Source organism: Bufo gargarizans, chromosome 1 (assembly GCF_014858855.1).
Source record: "Bufo gargarizans isolate SCDJY-AF-19 chromosome 1, ASM1485885v1, whole genome shotgun sequence".
Classification (NCBI taxonomy): domain Eukaryota; kingdom Metazoa; phylum Chordata; class Amphibia; order Anura; family Bufonidae; genus Bufo; species Bufo gargarizans.
This window is the reverse complement of record NC_058080.1, coordinates 667,120,782-667,142,395: the sequence shown is the minus strand read 5'-3', so window position 1 is coordinate 667,142,395 and position 21,614 is coordinate 667,120,782. Positions and strand designations below refer to the sequence as shown.

At 42.5% G+C, this 21,614-nt stretch overlaps 1 protein-coding gene across 1 annotated transcript; it reads left to right on the top strand.

Moving 5' to 3' along the window:
• The first annotated feature begins 9,712 nt into the window (after nt 1-9,712).
• On the top strand, nt 9,713-17,855 carry S100Z (S100 calcium binding protein Z). Its single transcript, XM_044292045.1, has 3 exons — nt 9,713-9,899; nt 10,205-10,360; nt 17,646-17,855. The coding sequence occupies exons 2-3, from the start codon at nt 10,220-10,222 to the stop codon at nt 17,802-17,804; spliced, it is 300 nt and encodes a 99-aa protein (XP_044147980.1). The 5' UTR covers nt 9,713-9,899; nt 10,205-10,219; the 3' UTR covers nt 17,805-17,855.
• Nucleotides 17,856-21,614: the final 3,759 nt, after the last annotated feature.

The window sequence follows — 21,614 nt, the reverse complement described above, 5'->3', positions numbered from 1 at the left end:
ATGTAATTAGTTACATAGGCAAAATCTGATGACAGGTTCCCTTTAACAGTGGTGGCGTTTTTTTTAATGAATTTTTTTTTTTTTTCTAGATCTCAAGCAGATAGAACTGACAACTGACTTGCACGACTGGCTGCCCCCTGAGCATACACAATGTAAGGAACACAGCCTCAAGGAGTTGGAATAGTCGAATCAGATCTGATGTTATGTATGCGGCATAATCCATATACTTTCATTATACAATATTTTTACATTTTTGCACCAGTTCTTTCTGGTTTGTGAAAGATTAACAGTTAATTTAATGTCTCCTAGTGTGAATAAAAAACAAAAATGAAGAAAAGAAGAAAATAGTACTAACTCGAAGTAAATTATATAAAGCTGGAAAAAAAAGGATATATAAGAATATAAAACTATTACATCAAAAATGTTAACTGGGATCTTGACTTGTGAGGTTCAAATGTGACAAATTAGGACGCCAAGCAAACAAGCAGAAATCTTATTAAGGCTCCATTCACACAATTGTATTTTTGGTCCACATCCAATCTGCTTTTTTTTGTGAATCAAATGTGGACCCATTTATTTCAATGGGTCTGAAAGAAATGCTTACAGCACACAGCTGGCTGTCTGCATCCGTATGTCTGTTCCGCAGTCCCGCAACAAAGATAGAACATGTTCTATTCTTGTCCGTTCTGCAGACAAGAATTGTATTGTTACTATGGGTCCACAAAAAAAATGGATGCAACACGGGTGTCATCTGTATTTTTTTGCAGATCGCAAAATACATACGATTGTGTGAATGTTTTTTTTATTCACATGCATTTTTACCCACATTTTTATGGCAGTTTTTCAGGTATTTTATTCTTCACAGCATTTTTTACCTTAATTTTTTAAATATAGACACCCAGGATCCCCACCAATTAACTGTTCAGGAAGACCCCTGTAAATGCTGCGGGCTTCTTCGTGCTTACCAAGCACAGTGCCATACATTGTATAGCGGCTGTGCTTGGTATCGCGCTCAGTCCCATTGAAGTACAATGTACGGCACTGTGCTTGGTAATCACGAAGAAGGTAGCAGCATTCAACAGGAGTGCCGGTGCCTTCTCGAACAGCTGATCGCCGGAGATCCCGCGTGTTGGACCCCCACTGATCAGATACTGATGACCTATTCTGAGGATAGGTCATCAGTATCTAAATCCCAGAAAACCCCTTTAAGATATGGAGGAGGGGGCCAAGGGGATGAGATGTGTCCCCCAACAGTAATGTCCCCTGTGGGGACTCGCTCTGGTAGACAGGATTAGCGGACGCAGTATAGAGGCAACAACAAGTTCTTTGGATCAACAAATTCAGTGTTTTCTAAAAAAAAAAAAATCACAGAAAAAACTAAGATAAAAACATCCTGCACAATATGATACAAATGTGCGGATGTCCCTGGCCATATTATTGAAGAAAACCACAGAAATAAGATAATAATGCACTTAGTAAAGTAGATGCAAGCACTATATATGGACAAAGTCCTCACTCTGATATGATAATATCTGAGACACTTAGTCAATATATTTTGATCAAAACACATCTAAGCCCGTCTACCGAACGCCAAGGTGGTCTCAGGTCAGGCGGGTCCTACGCTAAACCTACCTAAGCCGTTGGGCTTCTATGTTCAGGAGCCAGACACCGCACATATGGTGTGCTGCTCCTAGTAACCTCCATGTGCATCAAGCAACCAATTGTCCATATATAGGGCTTGCATCTACTTTACTAAGTGCATTATTATCTTATTTCTGTGGTTTTCTTCAATAATATGGCCAGGGACAGCCGCACATTTGTATCATATCGTGCAGGATGTTTTTATCTTAGTTTTTTCTGTGATTTTTTTTTGTCTATGTAGTATTTGCTTGAGGGAGTGACACCTTCAAGTGTGAATGCTCACCTATTATCTTGGGAGTAGCATTCCTCTGCACTTTTGCCCCACTCCCCTATCCAATAGAGCACCTTAATTAGGTGGTACATATGGGTGTGCTTGCTCCTCCTCCCATTGGTTGCTTGATGCACATGGAGGTTACTAGGAGCAGCACACCATATGTGCGGTGTCTGCGATCCTGAACATAGAAGCCCAACAGCTTAGGTAGGTTTAGCGTAGGACCCGCCTGACCTGAGACCACCTTGACGCTTGGTGGCGGGCTTAGATGTGTTTTGATCAAAATATATTGACTAAGTGTCTCAGATATTATCACATCAGAGTGAGGACTTTGTCCATATATAGTGCTTGCATCTACTTTACTAAGCGCAGTATTATCTTATTTCTGTGATTTTCTTCAGTGTTTTATTCACACTTTAGGCAAGTGACAAAACAAGCAGTCATATTCAAACAAAAAGTCACCTTGCGGTGTTGGTGGTAATTCACACCATGCGGCAATTCTGCCTCAAAGTATCCTTGCTGATAGCAGCACCAACCTGTTTTCACGCCAAACAGGTAACAAGCATTTCTCCAGACACAAGGCTCCCAGATCCCAACACAGAGACATGGCTTCTGAGCCCAGCTGCCAATTTAAGGACAGCCAGGTCCAGCCAAAACCCGGGCCAGCATTTAAAATACCTGTTTTCCCAGACCAAACCTTTCACTGTGTCACCCCCCCCCCCCCCCCACAGTAATGTCCCCCAACAGAAATGTCCCCAAGTGACCAAGGAAGAAAAAAAAAAGACCTGTTCCCAACCATCTGCGATGCAGGCTTGGGACACTGGGATGCAGGCAACCATTCTTGATGTCACTGCGCTGCATCTTGGCACAGGCAGGTGCGATGATGTCATGCATGTGCTGGGATTTACTGCCTCATAGGCTCAGACCTACTAGAGTAGGCCTCGAGGCCTATAAAGGTGAAAGGCGGGGCAGGGAACCATCGGCTATCGTGCCCTGGTGCAGTATTTAACTGCATTGGCGTCCTGAGGACAGTGATACAGTTCAGAATTCAGGAGGGAAACTGCCTAATTGAAAATACGATCCTGGGGCCACATAGGCTGTAAATACGGCACTGTGTGTATATACATGTACGTATTATGTCAGAATCGTGTACGGCACTAGAGTTTGTTACAAGTCTGCACATCATGTGGGTTTCACATATGTTTTCAGCTCACCCTTTAATGCCTGGATCCATGTGCATGAAACCACAGAAGTAGGGCAACTTAACAATAGATGAATTTCCATCACAATCAGTATCCAGTAAAAATCCACCCTTATTTGGAGTAGTATAAAATGATACAGGAACAGAGCCACTGGTTTACGCGTTTCGACACAGAGTCTTAATCATAGCCTCATGAGTAAGAATTTGTGCCGAAATGCATAGACCTGTCTAGTAGCTTTGTTCCTGAGCAAATAAAGGTGGATTTTACTGGATACGGATTGTGCCGGAAATTCATCTCACATCATGTTGGCAATATGACTTGTTATGGAGTCTCTAGCTTGGTGTCAGGTTCCAGGCTTATACCTCAGCAGAAGGTCTTTTCAAATCCATATTTTGATATGGTGGGATCTGGGACAGGTGGCACTCAGTTATCAGTTATCCAGAAGATATGTGGGACTGCCACTATTATGTACAATATTTCCACATGACTAAACAGGCAGGTAATGTATACCTACAGGTGCTTCACACAGACTAATCCAGCTTTGCAAATCCACGACAAGAGCAACTTTCTCAGAACTATTCTTCTGTCATCTACTCTAATGATAGCCCCCGGAAGCACAGTCATAAAAAGCCACAAAAAAGCCAACGTATAATTATAAGGTTGGGTTCACACAGGGCATTTTTGGGCTTCTTTGTCTCTGTGGTTTTAGAAAGCTGTGGCAAAATATTTCATGTTTTTATCATTTTTTTATTATTTGCATATCATTCACATGTCTATTGATTCTGTGATTTCCATAACATGCCTTTTACTTCTCGGTGCTGAGGAGAGGAGTGTATATTTTATGACTGGCTGCAGCAGTCACACGTTCCTGTGTCAGGTTGTCATTGCTGCTGCAGTAGGTAGACCAAACAGCCCCGGAATGGGAGCGTTGGGGATCAATGAGGTGACTGTACCTGTATTTACCATCATACTGATCAATTTTAAACATATATTTTATCCTGACAACACATTTAACAAAGGACGATCAAAGGGGATGGGCAGATGATGGCAGAGGAGCACTGGAACTGAAGGGGGAAGTGGATCCTTTAGCCACAATACGCAGCCTTTACTGCCTGGGCACCGTGTTCCTTAGGAGAATTTAGTACCATCCGCATGTGCCAATGGGGCAAGGTGCAGGAAAGATGTTGATAATAAGTTCCTTCCCCTAATTTCTCACAACTTCAGCAAAACTCTTCTCTTCCTCTTGTTTGGGTACAGGACAAATAGGATAGGTGTTAAAATAAAATGTCTCCAAAATTCACATGACATAATGGGTCCGATCGCAGCCTCTAAGTGGATTAGAGGGAGGAGGCTTCCGCTCTTGGCAACACTCTGAACGAGATTGTTAGGTGTCGATGTCTTAGGCCCCTTTCACACGAGCGAGATTTCAGGTGCAATGCGTGACGTGAACGCATAGCACCCGCACTGAATCCTGACCCATTCATTTCAATATGTCTGTGTACATGAGCGTTTTTTTTCTCGCATCAGTTCTGTGTTGCTTGAAAAATGCAGCATGTTCTATATTCTGCGTTTTTCACGCAGCCCTGGCCCCATAGAAGTGAATGGGGCTTCAGTGAAAAACGCATTGCATCCGGAAGCAAGTGCGGATTCGATGCGTTTTTCACTGATGGTTGCTAGGAGATATTGTTTGTAAACCTTCCGTTTTTTATCACGCGTGTGAAAACGGATTGCACTCGCACGGAAAAAAAACTGAACAACTAAACGCAATTGCAGACAAAACTGATTGAATTTGCTTGTAAAATGGTTTCACTGAACGCACCCTGAACGCATCAGGAGCCAATCGGTCACGCTCGTGTGAAAGGGGCCTTAGTATGGCAGCCAGGTCCGCATGCAATGTATGTGCCTGTCAGTGTCGCACTGACAGTATAATACAGTGTACTATATAAGCAGTACAATGTATTATAGAAGCGATCAGAATACTGCCTGTCAAAGTCTATATGTGGGACTAATAAATTGTAAAAAATAAGAGTTAAATAAAGTTTTATTATATAAAAATATCACCAATGGTACCAATAACAATTACTAGTGGTCCCATAAAAATGAAGTCCTCACACAGCTCTATAGAAAGAAAAAAGAAAAAGAAAAAGGTAGTTATGGGGCTTGGGATGCAGCGATCCAATATGTTCTTTTTTTAAAGGGTTTTTATTGTGTAAAAGTAGTAAAACTTAAAAAAACTATATAAAGTTAATATCACTGTAATCATTCTGACCCAAAGAATAAAGATCTAACGTAAAAACTCAGTGAAAGTATTGCTGTTTTTTTCCCATCCCCCCATAAAGTTAATGAGTAATTTGTGGTGCCATTAAAAACTACAAATTGTCTCCCAAAAAAGAAGCCCTCATACAGCTACATTTATGGAAAAATAAAAAAGTTATATCTCTTGGAAGGTAACGATGAAAATAAAAATGCTTGGTCACTAAGGCGCAAAACAGGCCGGTCACTAAAGGAACTGTAGAAAAAGAATCTAAAATTGTGAAGATGTCAGAGCATATTATAAATAATATGGCCAAGGCAGTGATATGTGCTACTCCAGATTACAATTTAGTCAAAATCTGCACAGTATATTCTGTTTTTACTTCGATAGTCCCAAGGCAGCTTCGTTTTTAGTAACAGAATCACTTGGGAATAAAGCGATTTCGCCTTCATAATTGCAAAGGGAATCCATACAGGATCTGCTCGTCATGTTACAACCAGCACATGCATTAACCTACTGACAGACAGGTCACCAATTTTCCATTGTAGACTCATTATGTAATACTGGAAGAAACTACTGAACAGTATTCAGTTTACATGGATGCTGCAGATTGTATACAGTTTACATGGGTGCTGCAGATTGTATACAGTTTACATGGATGCTGCAGATTGTACACAGTTTACATGGATGCTGCAGATTGTACACAGTTTACATGGATGCTGCAGATTGTATACAGTTTACATGGATGCTGCAGATTGTATACAGTTTACATGGGTGCTGCAGATTGTATACAGTTTACATAGATGCTGCAGATTGTATACAGTTTACATGGATGCTGCAGATTGTATACAGTTTACATGGATGCTGCAGATTGTATACAGTTTACATGGATGCTGCAGATTGTATACAGTTTACATGGATGCTGCAGATTGTATACAGTTTACATGCATGCTGCAGATTGTATACAGTTTACATGCATGCTGCAGATTGTATACAGTTTACATGCATGCTGCAGATTGTATACAGTTTACATGCATGCTGCAGATTGTATACAGTTTACATGCATGCTGCAGATTGTATACAGTTTACATGGATGCTGCAGATTGTATACAGTTTACATGGGTGCTGCAGATTGTATACAGTTTACATAGATGCTGCAGATTGTATACAGTTTACATGGATGCTGCAGATTGTATACAGTTTACATGGATGCTGCAGATTGTATACAGTTTACATGGATGCTGCAGATTGTATGCAGTTTACATGCATGCTGCAGATTGTATACAGTTTACATGGATGCTGCAGATTGTATACAGTTTACATGGATGCTGCAGATTGTATGCAGTTTACATGCATGCTGCAGATTGTATACAGTTTACATGCATGCTGCAGATTGTATACAGTTTACATGCATGCTGCAGATTGTATACAGTTTACATGGATGCTGCAGATTGTATACAGTTTACATGGATGCTGCAGATTGTACACAGTTTACATGGATGCTGCAGATTGTATACAGTTTCCATGGATGCTGCAGATTGTATACAGTTTACATGGATGCTGCAGATTGTATACAGTTACATGGATGCTGCAGATTGTACACAGTTTACATGGATGCTGCAGATTGTATACAGTTTACACGGATGCTGCAGATTGTATACAGTTTACATGGATGCTGCAGATTGTATACAGTTACATGGATGCTGTAGATTGTATACAGTTTACATGGATGCTGCAGATTGTATACAGTTTACATGGATGCTGCAGATTGTATACAGTTTACATGGATGCTGCAGATTGTATGCAGTTTACATGGATGCTGCATATTGTATGCAGTTTACATGGATGCTGCAGATTGTATACAGTTTACATGCATGCTGCAGATTGTATACAGTTTACATGGATGCTGCAGATTGTATACAGTTTACATGCATGCTGCAGATTGTATACAGTTTACATGCATGCTGCAGATTGTATACAGTTTACATGCATGCTGCAGATTGTATACAGTTTACATGGATGCTGCAGATTGTATACAGTTTACATGGATGCTGCAGATTGTATACAGTTTACATAAATGCTGCAGATTGCCAACACATTTCCAGCACCGACCATCTAATAATAGCTATTGATGTTCATGTCACTCACTGATTGATAAGAATCTCCTTTTTATTTCTTAAAGAGGTTTTCCAGTAGATACTGTATTAAAGCTGTACAGGATTAGAAAAATATGGCAGCTTTCTTCCTAAAACACTGCCAACTAGTGCGCAATATGCCAGCTCTGCCCAATTCACTTCTATAGAGCTGAGCTGTATGAACCAGTATAGAACTGTTCTTGGGTTGGGTTTTTCTAAGGCCTCCTTCACACTTGTGTTGTTTTCCAGTATTGAAATCCGGCAGAGGATCTCAATACTGGAAAAAAAAACGGTTCCGTTTGGTCCCCATGCATTCAAAATGGAAAGAGATCCATTCAGGACGCATCCGGATGTCTTCCGTTCCAGCAGCATTCCGTTTTGTGACTGGACAAAAAAAACTGCAAGCTTCGGTTTTGTGTCCGGTCATAAAAACAGAAAAAAAACTGATCCAGCACTGAAAACAATGTAAGTTAATGGTGACAGATCCATTTTTTTAGGAGCCTAAAAAACAGGTTCCGTCACCCATTTACTATTAATGTATTTAGTGACAAATCCGTTTTTTTCCGTTTTGATTTCACACAACCGCATCCTAATGGAACTGATGCATCCTGGTGTGCAAAATCAAAACGGATCCGTTTAATTGCAGTATTGAGATCCTCTGCTGGATTTCAATACTGGAAAATGGATCCGCTCCTATAATGCAGACGATGGGATCTTCTCAGAATGGATCCGTCTGCATTATAGTTTAGAAAAAATTCTAAGTGTGAAAGTTGCTCAGACAGATCCGTCCAGACTTTACATTGAAAGTCAATGGGGGACGGATCCATTTGAAAATTGAGCCATATTGTGTCAACTTCAAACGGATCCGTCCCTATTGACTTACATTGTAAGTCTGGATGGATCCGTTTGCCTCCGCACGGCCAGGCGGACACCCAAACGCTGCAAGCAGCGTTCAGGTGTCCGCCTGCTGAGCGGAGCGGAGGACAGACGGTGCCAGACTGATGCATTCTGAGCGGATCCGCATCCACTCAGAATGCATTAGGGCTGGACGGATCCGTTCGGGGCCGCTTGTGAGAGCCTTCAAACGGAATTCACAAGCGGAGCCCCGAACGCTAGTGTGAAAGTAGCCTTAGGGGTCACATCCCTTCCTCAGGCCTGGGTTTGGCAGGGGTTCACCTAGCCCTTCTGCTGCCGAAGGCAAAAATGAACATGCATCACGCTCCCCCATTCCAAATGCCACCAGTGCTATGAAACATACGGGGTAATACAGCACTTCATACCTATTACATACAGAGGAGGTGAGATGTGGGCCACAGCTTCTATTATGTTCAGGGAAGAGCCACACGGCGCGGTCAATACCGGGCGGACATTAACAATGAAGACCGGCAATACGGTGCGGTCTTCATTTGTTAAATAAAAGGCAGCTGCGACCTAAATGGTGAATGTCCATGCACTATATGGACAGTTTGCTTATTTTAATGAAAAAGGTGTCATTTCCATTTTACCCTGTGGTGGCGCTATAGGGAAATTGAGCACTTGCTCCTGGGTCCTCTCCCAGATCTGATCAGTGGTGGAGCTCAATCAGTGCGGAACAAAATAAGAATGAACGTCCAAAGTGAACAATGCAATACGTTACTGCTGCTTTTATTTACCCAAACCTGTAAAAGACCTTTCAGAAAGTTTGGCTGTGTTTTCCTAACCATTACGTAGGAGAAAATGACTACCCTGAAGTTTAGTAATTGTTTCCTGTTCAGAGTACATAATTATCTGGGCCTCCTCTTACTACACTGCACACGACATAGTCACATGTTTTGGGTTAGGTCATAGGATGGATACATTGTATCTTTGTAAATAAATAAATATAAAATAGATACATACAGCACATGGTTTTTTTTTTATACAGTATTGTTTGATGTTTTCTATGAAAAGGAACATAAAGCCTTATTTTGTATGTGCACCTCCTCCCTCTGCAGGAACCCTCCCTGGAGAACAGCTCCATCATTTAGGCAATAACAATGTATTCCCTTCTTCCTCAGGTTTATTTTTGGACATTTTCCTCTACCTGAGCTCCCTAGCAACTAATTGCCATAACTTCCTACCTGCTTTAATGAGCAGCTCTACAGTGACAAGTCTCCTCCCCGCCAGGTACTACAGGCAAAGTCATGTAGCTAGATAAGCTATACAAAACCTGAAATAATCCGGTGACGAATGTGCACTATGCCAACAGCCAATCCGTGCTGAGCGACGACTGACGCAGGCCACTCACCTGTCCTCATTGGCGTCTTTACATTTTGGGAATACCTTTGGATAATAGGACGCTATGTATAAATAACCCAGCTACCAAGACTTCTTTACCTACATATCCTCCTCTGTTTCTCCTTGCTGCAAGCGCACAGGTATGAAGATTAACCCCCTTTTGTCACCTCCTTTTACTCAGCTCGAATTCCATCTAAAGAATAACCACTTCAATTCCACCTTTTTAAACTTGCTCAGATTTCACGCAGGTGGAGCAGCATTAGGACACCGGCCAACACTAAATGATGTTGACTGGTATAACATTTGCATCACTTTTAGATTATTTCCAAACGTGACCTTTATTGAAGGTGTTGCAGATTTGTCCTCCTATTGATCAAAAGAATCCACTCAGTTTGAAGAACACATAACTCAACGCTCATTATATCCTCTGTTTCACTCCTTTTAGACACTGATCTTCATCATGCCTACCCAGCTGGAAGGTGCCATGGATACCATGATCCGGATCTTTCACCATTATTCTGGCAAAGAAGGTGACAAGTACAAGCTGAACAAAGGAGAACTGAAGCAACTCCTGCAGAGCGAGCTGACAGATTTCCTTGCTGTAAGTAGGCAACAAGCAATACTCATTTCGATATCAAATTTTGGGCGTCTTCATATGTGGCAGATTTTGGTGCAGAAATTTCTGAGACTGAAAATGAATGGGGTTTGCAAAAATCTATGCGCTGACCTCCAAAGCAGCTCCATTAAGATGATGGAAAGGTTTATTCAAAATTCTGCAATAAAATCTGCTGCTTGTGAAGGTGTATTACAGGGGGGTTTATTTGGCATGAGAATGCTGAGAATACGCTCCGGTTATTTCTACATCACAGATTCCATTGTAAGTGGAGACCACAATACATTGAGGGATCCAGTGGCAACTGATGGAACCTAGTGACTTATAATTAGGTGCACCAGGTTCCACCAAAGTTTCTGACATGTGAACGGAAAAAATAGCGCCATTTGTGAAATCTGACACAGATCTGAACATGTCAATTTTAATCAATTGCTACAAAAAGGGGGGGGGGCATTTACTTAAATAGCCTATGTGCAGAAAGGTAGTGTAAAATTTCTTATCGGATTGTAGTGGCTGAGACAGTACACAACATCAGCTCATGGAAACCCCAATTTCACCACTTTACATATCAGGGGAGAATTTCAATTCACAATTACAACTGAAACTGGAGCAGTAAAATGTATGGAACTCAGCATAAGAACATATATCCCACCAGGTCCATCAGTAGAATCCTAAAGTGGTTGTCTCATTAGATATTAGATTGCTGGCATATTGTGAAGATAGTCCACTAGTGTTCAATTGGTGGGTCCAGGTGGCTTTTTTTCCAGGAGTTATCTGACTGTAAGGGCTGTTTCACACGAGCGAGTCCATTGCGGGAATCACGTTCCGTGTGTGAGTGTGATCCTCCACTCTGGACTTACAGGAGCGCACGGCATTATACGGACTTATAATGCTATGTGCCTCTGCTTGACCTTATTTCTACAGAATCATACTGACAGCTTTATGTCACTATGATTCTGTGGAAAAAAGGCCATGCAGAGACACATAGCATTATAGATCATGATAATGCCGTGTGCTCCTGCAAGTCCAGAGCGGAGGATCACATTCACACACGGAGTGCGATTCCCGCAATGGACTCGCTCGTGTGAAACAGCCCTTAGGCTGGGTTCACACTTGAGCGTTGCGCGTTTTACGCGCGTTTTTGACGCGCATTTTTATGCGCGTTTTTGTAATAGTAAACGCGCGTTTGTGTGATTCACTACAGTGTCCTATGGCCACAAACGCCCCAAAAGTCGCTCATGTACTTTTTGGAGCGTCGGGCGTTTTACAGCGCGATCGTACGCGCTGTAAAACGCCCAAGTGCGAACCATTCCCATAGGGAATCATTGGTTTCTCCTTGTTGAGCGTTTTACAGCGCGTAGGAACGCGCTGTAAAACGCTCAGGTGTGAACCCAGCCTAAAGGTACAGTCACACGGTCAGGTTTCTGCTTGAAGCTTTGGAAGCCAATATCAGGAGTGGATCATAAAAGGAGATACAATATATAGGACAGATACAACTTACTTACTTCTTACTTCTGATTTTGGCTTTCAAAACTGCATGCAGAAACCTGATCGCTTGGCCGTACTCTAATTCTGATCACAGCAATAGACCAGATATGCCTTTGATGAGACATCGCTCCTAAGTAGAGATCTTTAGTTGAAGAATAGCTGGAGGTTAATGTTAAATAAACTTAATGTATGCTCTTTGGATGTTTGCATGGTGTTCTGGTTAGGAAGGCCAAATCATTGTGAACTTTGGAAAACATTCCCTCTAATGCTATGTTCACCTTTGGCAGAAAAACCATTCACTATTCATTAAAGGGGTTGTCTCACACTAATGTCAGATATGATGAGACAACCCCTTTAATGAATAGCGAATGGTTGTTCATTTTTGGGGGCCTGGTCTGGAGATAGGTACAGTTCTCAGAGATGGGACCTGCACCTATCTCCAGATCAGGCCCCCAAATTTAAGAAAAGTGCATCCCGCATGCACAGTGCGCTCTCCATTAATTTCTATGGGAGTTCTGAAACTAGCCAAGCCTACGTGCTCGATTATTTTCATTAGTCTTGTAGAAAGGAACGGAGTGGGCACCGCGGTGGAAGCATGACCGCCGCTCCATTTACTTCTGTGAGACTGCCAGAGATGTATGGAGGATGGTCACACATGCAAGGCTGCCCTCTGCTCACTTTGGGGTGAGGGGTCCCATTATGGAGAGAGGTGGGACCCACACCTATCTGACATTGGTGGCATATGCTAGCTATATGCCACCAATATCTCAGATGAGATAACTCCTTTCAGTCTGAATGGGATTTACAAACTCTATTCAGATATATGTGGCATATTATTTATAAAATAATTTTCTGCAACAAATCTGCTAGCGTGCACAAAAAAAAAAAAAAAAGAAAGATTTAAAGAGAACCTGACATCACAAAATGCAGTGCAATCTGCAGGCAGCAGGTTATAGAGCAGGAGAAGCTGAGCAGACTGATATATAGTTTTGTCGATAAAACATGTAACATTTATAACTCTGCTATTTCTGATTTCATTGTTCACATGTCTTATCAATGACTGAGATACACACTTAGGCCTCATGCACACGACCGTATGTATTTTGCGGTCCGCAAAAAACGGATCCGCAAAAAATACGGATGACGTCCGTGTGCATTCCGTGTTTTGTGGAACAGAACAGCTGGCCCCTAAAAGAACAGTACAATCCTTGTCCGTAATGCGGACAATAATAGGACATGTTCTATTTTTTTGCGGAATGGAAATACGGACATACAGAAACGGAATGCACACGGAATAACTTCAGGTTTGTTTTTTTGCGGACCCATTAAAATAAATGGTTCTGTATGCAGTACCGCAAAAAAACGGAACGGACATGTTTGTGTGCATGAGGCCTTACACAAAGATAGCTTTCAATCACTGATATAATCTCCCCCGTGTACAATGAAATCAGAAAAAGAAGAGATATAAATGTATAAATTACAGATTTTGCTGAATCTTTTCCCACAAAACGATATATCAGTCTGCTCAGCTCCTCCTGCTCTATGACATGCTGCCTGCAGACTGCACTGCATTTTGCACTCTTTAAATGGAAAGTTTCAATGTACTCACAATTTTCCCTGCAAACACTAATGTTAACATTATATACATCACACATGGCATAGTTTTCAACCTGTGGCAGGATGTCAGGGCATGCTGGGAGATGTAGTTCTATCACAGTTGGAGAGATACAGGTTGGAGGCCACTTGTTTGGAGGTTAGGGGATGTGCCAAATTAGTTTTATGATGCAAGACCTTAGTGAAGCGCAACTTCCATCATTTCCCAAATATAAGCTTCCAATGTTTGGTTAGCGGAGAATTTGATGGGAATCCTCGGGCTGAAAAATAGAAACAGAGGAATTCTGTATTTGGAAGGGAAATCCTATGGTGGCCATGGTGGCAGTTTATTTTAATATCCTTTAATAAAACCATTTGCATGTGAATTTTCTTTTTACAAGGCAGAAAGCACAGTGTGTGCGCGCAGTACGGCGCGCGGCTTTATCCCGGCACGACACACTTTGCATAGCGCTGTTTGTTTTCATTTGCTCTGCTGTCACCTAACACGACGCAGTCGCCGCATGCAAATCCCCCTGCTTAAATCCTTACTTTATATGCAATGCAAGGAAGGGCGGAATACGCAGTCACCTCTGCTTATGTCACAGGGATCCTCAGCTGCTTCAGAGCCTCTTGGGAAGCACAGCTGTCAATTGCAATGACTTGCAGCAGAACAATTATACAGTTTACAGAAGTGGAATGAAGTGTAACTAAAATCTGCTACATCTCGCTTGTAGCCTTTTCTGCCTCCATTTAACTAAACGATGACACGACTATTGATCTGTAGCTAGAGCTTTCCATTACTCACTGAGCACGGATCATGTTCTCTGACAATATATACTCATGAGTCATTCTCACCAGCGCTTCATTCATTACATCCCACTGACGTGAATTGATTCGGACTACAAATGAATTGCCTTTTTTTAGCCATAGTATTATGTTGTGGGCGTACAATTATTGAAACAGTAAGGCTATGTCCACACGTGACTGAAATGCCGCAGATTAGCCATCACGAAATCTGTGCAGCGAATCCGCAGTGTTGTACAGCACCATCAAAGTGGAGGAGAGCAGTCCACCAAGTGGATGAGATTGTAAGAAATGTCATCCACGGAAAAAGAGCATTAGAGGGGTTTTACCATCTCAGACAATGGGGGCATGTCGTTAGGATATGCCCCCATTGTCTGATAGGTGCAGGTCCCACACCTCTTCTGGGACCCGCACCTACACTGTGAACGGAGCCCCGAAAATTGTGGAGGGCGGACTGCGCATGCGCAGCCACCCTACATTTATTTCTATGGGGCCGCCGAAAATACCCAAGCCTGTTGGCCCCATAGAAATGAATTAGAGTGGTGGCCGCGCAAGCGCGGTGCGCTCCCGTTCACTACTATGGGGAGAGCGCGGGTTCCCTGGGTCTGGCCACCACCTTCTCCGTTCTGTTCTCTGTGTGGGTGCGGGTTCCAGAGGTGGGACGCGCATCTATCAGACAATGAGGGCATATCCTAGCAATATGCCCCCATTGTCTGACATGGGAATACCCCTTTAATTGATCTAATGTGCGGATTTGAAATATTCTGCAGATCTCCACCCAGGATTTCACCTTTTGCAATGAAGAGAGTGAAATCTATAGCCACTTCATGGGATTTTTGCAGCAGAACCATGCCAGATTTTTCCACTGCATTCTGAGTCATGCCTGAACATAGTGTGATAGTAGTTTTTGTACAGGATGTATATGGTTAGAAAACAAAATTCTTCGTTTAGGCTACTTTCACACTAGCGTTGTTAGGATCCGGCAAACAGTATGCAAACTGATAACTTTTTTTTCCAGATCCGTTAGATGGATCCGATGAAATACCAGATTCGTATCATCCGGTATCATCCAGGATCCGGTAAATTTTCTAAAAAATCAAAAGCTAAACCAGTTCCTCCTATATCCCAATGCATGCGCCGACCAGAAAACTGGATTCGGCAACTGAGCAATTTCCGGAACACTTGGTACCGGATCCGGCATTAATACATCTCTATGGAAATTAATGCAGATTCGGCAAGTGTGGTATTGTTCCGGGATTTTGGTTGGAAAAAATACCGAAGCAAGCTGCAGTATTTTGTCTGGTCAAATAACATACAAGGGACGGAACGGAAGACATCCTGATGCATACTGAACGGATTGCTTTCCATTCAGAATGCATTAGGACAAAACTGATGCGTTTTTTCTGTTATTGAGACCTTTTACCGGATTTCAATACCGGAAAAGAATAACGCTAGTGTGAAAGTACCCTTAGAGAGGTATTCTTCCTTCAGAATACCAATATCTAGCATTAGGAGAGGCCATCAATATCAGATCAATGGGGACCCAACATTCAGCACCACAGTCAATCAGTGGTTGCAAGAGGCTGCAGAGCTCATGCGAGTGCTGCAGCCTCTTTACTGCTTGCCTGCATGCTGTCTACATGGTTGCGTTGGTGCAGGTTAGTTATAACTTTGTCCCATTCACTTAAATGGGACAAAGCTGTAATTATTACCCTGCACCGCCAGGTAATTACAGGCAGCAGCGCTCACATATGCATCATGGCCCTTTCAAACAGCTGACTGGCGGGGGTGCCGAGAGTTAGACCTTCACTGATCTGATATTGATGACATATCATAAGAACAATCCGTTAATAAAGTTGGAATACCCCTTTAAGGCTGCTTTCAGAGGGCTGTAATATAGGTTTTGGCATGAGAACAGAAAATCTGAATCACCGGATTCAGCATATGCTGGACATCACGGGCACTCAACGGATTCCATTGACTATAATGGAGTCCGTTTTCGGAATATTGGCATTCTTCTAAAATCTGCCAGCCCCTCCCTCTCCATCTTGATTGACATGGCCAGGTGCACAGTCATGTCACCTGGCCTTGACAAACAAGGGGAAAGAAGGGCTGACAGAGAGAGCAGGCGGAGCAAGGGTGCACAGAGTGTCTTGGGCCCACCCTCAGTGCACTTAACTGATCATTGGCATATGGATTCTTCTCCATAATGAAGCAATGAATCGCTAAGTCAAAGGTATCATTACATTCAGCCGAGCTAGTCCTGAGCCAGCATTAGTGCATTTTCATTAGTAAATTAGGCCCACTATTTTTTCAGCATTTTTAACAGTCTTTTCATGATGGGTGGAGCATGTGCAGCGATGTCACTTGGTGTTGCTGCATTAACATGCCTGCTCTTGCACTCTATCAGGAGTGGTTGAGTTTGTCACCACTTCTGATTTCTCTTTTGTAGTCTACATAACACCCACTGGAAGCAACAATATCCCTGCCTCTTTTGGCCCCAATGATCGCATGTTCTTTGGGTGCCCCCCAGAATACTAAGCTGCTGGGTCTTAGCAGACCCATATTAGTTCTACCAGTGACTTTTGTGACCATAGAGCCTTTCCCATTAAGTCAGGTTCCTTTGGATCCCCAATAACAGTGGAAAACTGCAAAATTAAAAGAAAAACTTATGAAGCAGAAATGTTCCCCAGTATGAGGGATTTTGTATGTATCAGAAACCATGTAAATGCATAAGTGAAAACACTATGAAATGAAATACAAATAAAGGAAAAAAAATATGCACCAAGCCAAGCTGTCACCATAGCCGCCCCATCAATCAAGACACTACACATCAGGTATCAAAATGACCGACAGAGAACCTATTTTAATCACTTATTTTAGTGTCAATTTGCCAATTTAAAGAATACATTTAAAAAAAATTTTACTGCTTACTCCTAAAAAATATTAAAAAATATTACCCCAAAATGGTTCCAATAAAATAGTAACTCATCCTGCATAAAACATGCCCTGACACAGCTCATCTACAGAAAAGAAAAAAGCTATGGTCACACAAAAACAAATTAGATATTTCTTAAATGGTTTTATTGTGTAAAAGTAGTTGAATAAGGTCCTCACGTCATGTATACCACACAATGAACAATAGACCGTACGTGTATTCTTCTTCCCCCAAAAAATGAAGATTAAATTGGGAGCTCTTCATTAGAAATGCCGAGCTCCAACTGCTATAAAGATATTTATCAAGAAAATGTTCTTCACAGAATTTTGGACCCATTTCAAAAACTAAATAAATTGGTGTTCTCGGAAGGCCATTCGTTAAGCTCAAGCACATTCTATCTCAATCTCTTTTTTATATATATTTATATATATTGTTTATTATTTTTTTCAGTGTCAAAAAGATCCACAGCTAGTCGACAAAATCATGAATGATCTGGACTCCAATAAAGACAATGAAGTTGACTTCAATGAATTTGTAGTGCTGGTGGCAGCTCTGACCGTGGCATGTAATGATTTCTTTGAAGAGCAGCTGAGGAAAAAGGGAAAATAAATATAGTCCGGGGTGTTCCTGTGATGAATCCCGAAGGCAACGATCGTCAAAGTGTAACTCAGCATCACCACTGTGGATATACCGTTTCAATAACTTACATAATAAATGTGAAATAAAGTCCTTTTTGTCTTTGCAATTATTTCTTTAGCTAAGATCGCTGGTGTGCGATTGTTCTGGGAAGTGAGGAAACAATGTATCATCATTATAAGCAAATGTTTTATTATAACTTATTCTTATAGGGCTCATGTGTAGCAATTTACCGGAGTGGCCAGAGTAGGTGGATGTACCAGTTCTGGGTTTCCAACCTGTTGGAAGCATGGGAGTTCCTTGTTCTGTACTCCAGAGAGGAGGCGATGAGGTGGACACTTAAATATGTGACTATCTTCAATATATTTCATAAGAGTTAGGGCTCATGCATACGACCGTATGTATTTTGCGGTCTGCAAAAACAGATCCACAAAAAATACGGATGATGTCCGTGTGCAATCTGTATTTTGCGGAACAGAACAGCTGGCCCTTCATAGAACAGTACTATCCTTGCCCCTAATGTGGACAATAATAGGACATGTTCTATTTTATTGCGTAAAGGAAATACGAACATACGGAATGCACACGGAGTAACTTCCATTTGTTGTGGACCCATTGAAGTAAATGGTTCCGCATACGGTCCGCAAAAAAAAAGGAATGGACAGAAAGAAAATACGTTCGTATGCATGAGCCCTTATGGAAAAGGCAGAGTATTTAAGAATATAAACTACAACTAAACAAGCCACGTTTATGTGCTACCACTATGTTCTTTCCCATCTTGAGTGCCATGCCAAAACAGAGATTTACCCTGGGTTCACACCTGAGCGTTCTGAAAGGAGCGCTCTGTATGCGTGATTATACCGGCGTTTGCAATCGTGCATACAGAGACAAGCGAACGCCCATTGTCGCGCGTTCCCGAATGTCTATGTACGGGAACGCGCGACAAAACGCCCCAAAGAAGCTCAAGAACTTTTTTGAGCGTAGGGCGTTTTACAGCGCGTTCAAACGCGCTGTAAAATGCTCAAGTGTGAACGAGGGACCATAGGGAAGCATTGGTTTTCATGTGTTGAGCGTTTTACAGCGCGTTTGAACGCGCTGTAAAACGCTCAGGTGTGAACCCAGCGTTATGGTGAAGAACTGTGTACTGTGCACTGAATGCTGCAGTCTGCTCCTCTCACTATTTTCTCAGCGCTAACACTGAGAAGACAGAGAGAAGCAGGGCTGCAGTGTTCCGCACAGGGGCGTAGCTATAGGAAAAGCAGGGGAAGTGGCTGCTTTGGGGCCCGAACTCAGAAAGCTCCCCACCCAGGAGGAGGACTAAAATATTTTATCGTCAGGGCCCCCTCAACGGTATTATAAAATAACATTATATACAGAGACACTGTAGGAAACTGACAAAGTGGCTGCTGGTCCTTGTCTGAGAGAATGATCTTGACTAGCCACAGGAGTGGGCACTCCTCTCTACCTTGCCTGTGCCAACCAGAGACATGCTGTGAAGGTAGAGGGGAGTGCTCCAGCCATTGATCAGTGCTGGCAGTAGACAAACTGCAGGGTCACAGGTTTACTAAGTTCTGTTACACATTTAGGGAAGCAAATGCTGAATGAGGGAAACCAGAGAGAAGCATCTTCATTTATTCATTCACTTAAATGCTGGAAATGTATTCACCTTAGCAGCCCTCAGTTAGAGACATTTCACATACAGTTTTCTAATAATTATCCTAGGGTTATACATCCCGTTTGTCCACACTATTAGAGATAAAATGCTCATTTTATTATATCCCTTAGGCCTCTTTCACACTACCGTTTTTTTTTTTCCGTTTTGCGGGACGTTTTTTGCGTTCCGTATACGAAACCATTCATTTCAATGGTTCCACCAAAATAATAATGGAATGTACTCCGTATGTATTCGGTTTCCGTTTTTCCGTTCCGTTTAAAGATAGAACATGTCCTATTATTACCCGCAAATCACATTTCGTGGCTCCATTCAAGTCAATGGGTCCGCAAAAAAAACGGAACACGTACGGAAATGCATCCGTATGTCTTCCGTATCCGTTCCGTTTTTGCGTAACCATCTATTGAAAATGTTATGCCCATGTAATTACTGTATACTGTATATGCCATACGGAAAAACTGAGCGGAAAACGGAATGGAAACACAATGGAAACCAAAAAACGTAACAACGGATCCGTGAAAAATGGACCGCAAAACACAGAAATAGCCATACGGTAGTGTGAAAGAGGCCTTAAAGGGGATGTCTGGGTTAAGAGCTGAACCTGGACATATCTACTTCTTCCCCCACTCAGTCCCTCTGACATGAGCATCGGAGAAATTCATGCTCCAATGCTCTCCCCCTGAAGTAAAGCGATCCCTTACACACTTCTGTTTGCAATAATATCACTCACAGCTAAAGGTGGACTATCTAGGAGGGTAGACATTTCAGGAACTTGTTACAATGGTGGTATCCTATTTCGTGTTACGGATCAGTGAGTCTGGACCTGCTGTGTCAACTAACTGGTTTGGCTTTGGGCTAAACCCTAAGGGTGTCATTCTGACGCTCCGCTGGTATTTACCTTTTACCCCCTGTACAAGGATCTAGCCTTTTCTGCAGGAAAGCAACCAGGCTGCTACCTCCTGGGATAGTCCTGGTGCATTTGGCAGCTGTCAGGATACAAAAATGCACAGGTTTAAAACCATAGGGATAGTCTAGACAGTCACTATAACTGAAATGCAGGTTTCTGAGATCCAGAGAGCACACTTGAAGCCTAGATGGCGGAGACACAGAATAAACAGGCAGGGTTATAGTGAAAATACAGACCAGGCAGGCAAGCTGGACACGTGGAAAGGAACTTTGGAAGCAAGTGCTAGGTAAACGCACGTCATCAGAGGACAGAGGCTGGGATACTAGGCAGAAGCATGAAGGCCGCAGCATGGGGAGTACCGCGGCATCCGTGCCCACAGGGGAGTACCGTGGCATCCGTGGACAGCTGTCCTAACATTACAGTACCATGCTGAATTCAGTGAGCTCTTTCGAATGACCCATTCTTTCACAAATGTTTGTAAAGGCAGACTTCATGGCTAGGGGCTGGCCCTGAATGAAGTGATTAACATGTGTGTGCTCCAATACCTTTATCCAGCCTGTATACTTCCCTGAATTTACAAGCGGCTACAGATGAATGAAAGGCGTCTGGAACATTTCACTATGAGATCACTATGCCAGCACAGAGGGGAGAGGAAAAGAGCAGGGAAGGTAATGAATAAACACTCTGCAACCAGCACTCTGCAACCAGCACTCTGCAACCAGCACTCTGCCCTGCCTCTATGCTGGATGTTGAATGAGGCATTGGTGTACATTTTGGCCAAAGCGTAATAAGCCACTCACCACGTCAAGGTCGCCTCTATGAGTGGTCCCTAACACTAGTTCCTACCTGTTATAGGCCATGACAGCCACACAAAGTCCAGGGAGAGCAGGTACAGCACGCACGCCAAGCACACTCTGCTTTTAACCCCGTCCGGTGCCATAACAGCTTCCATCGGATCCAGGAATGCAAGTACCAACATGCATGCTGAGCCCACTATATACTTCTCCTGGAGCCAAATGGCTAAGGTAATGAATATGTTTGTCCACCACTTCAGGAGAAGCTGGACCAGAATTTCAGCCATAGGAGAAACAGCAGGGGGCGCTACCAGAGAGGAAAATGTAAAGTACATGAAAAACAAAACAACACTTTTATTGCATGCATATTGCATTTAAAATGTTCTATTCATTGCATAGTAATAAATGTT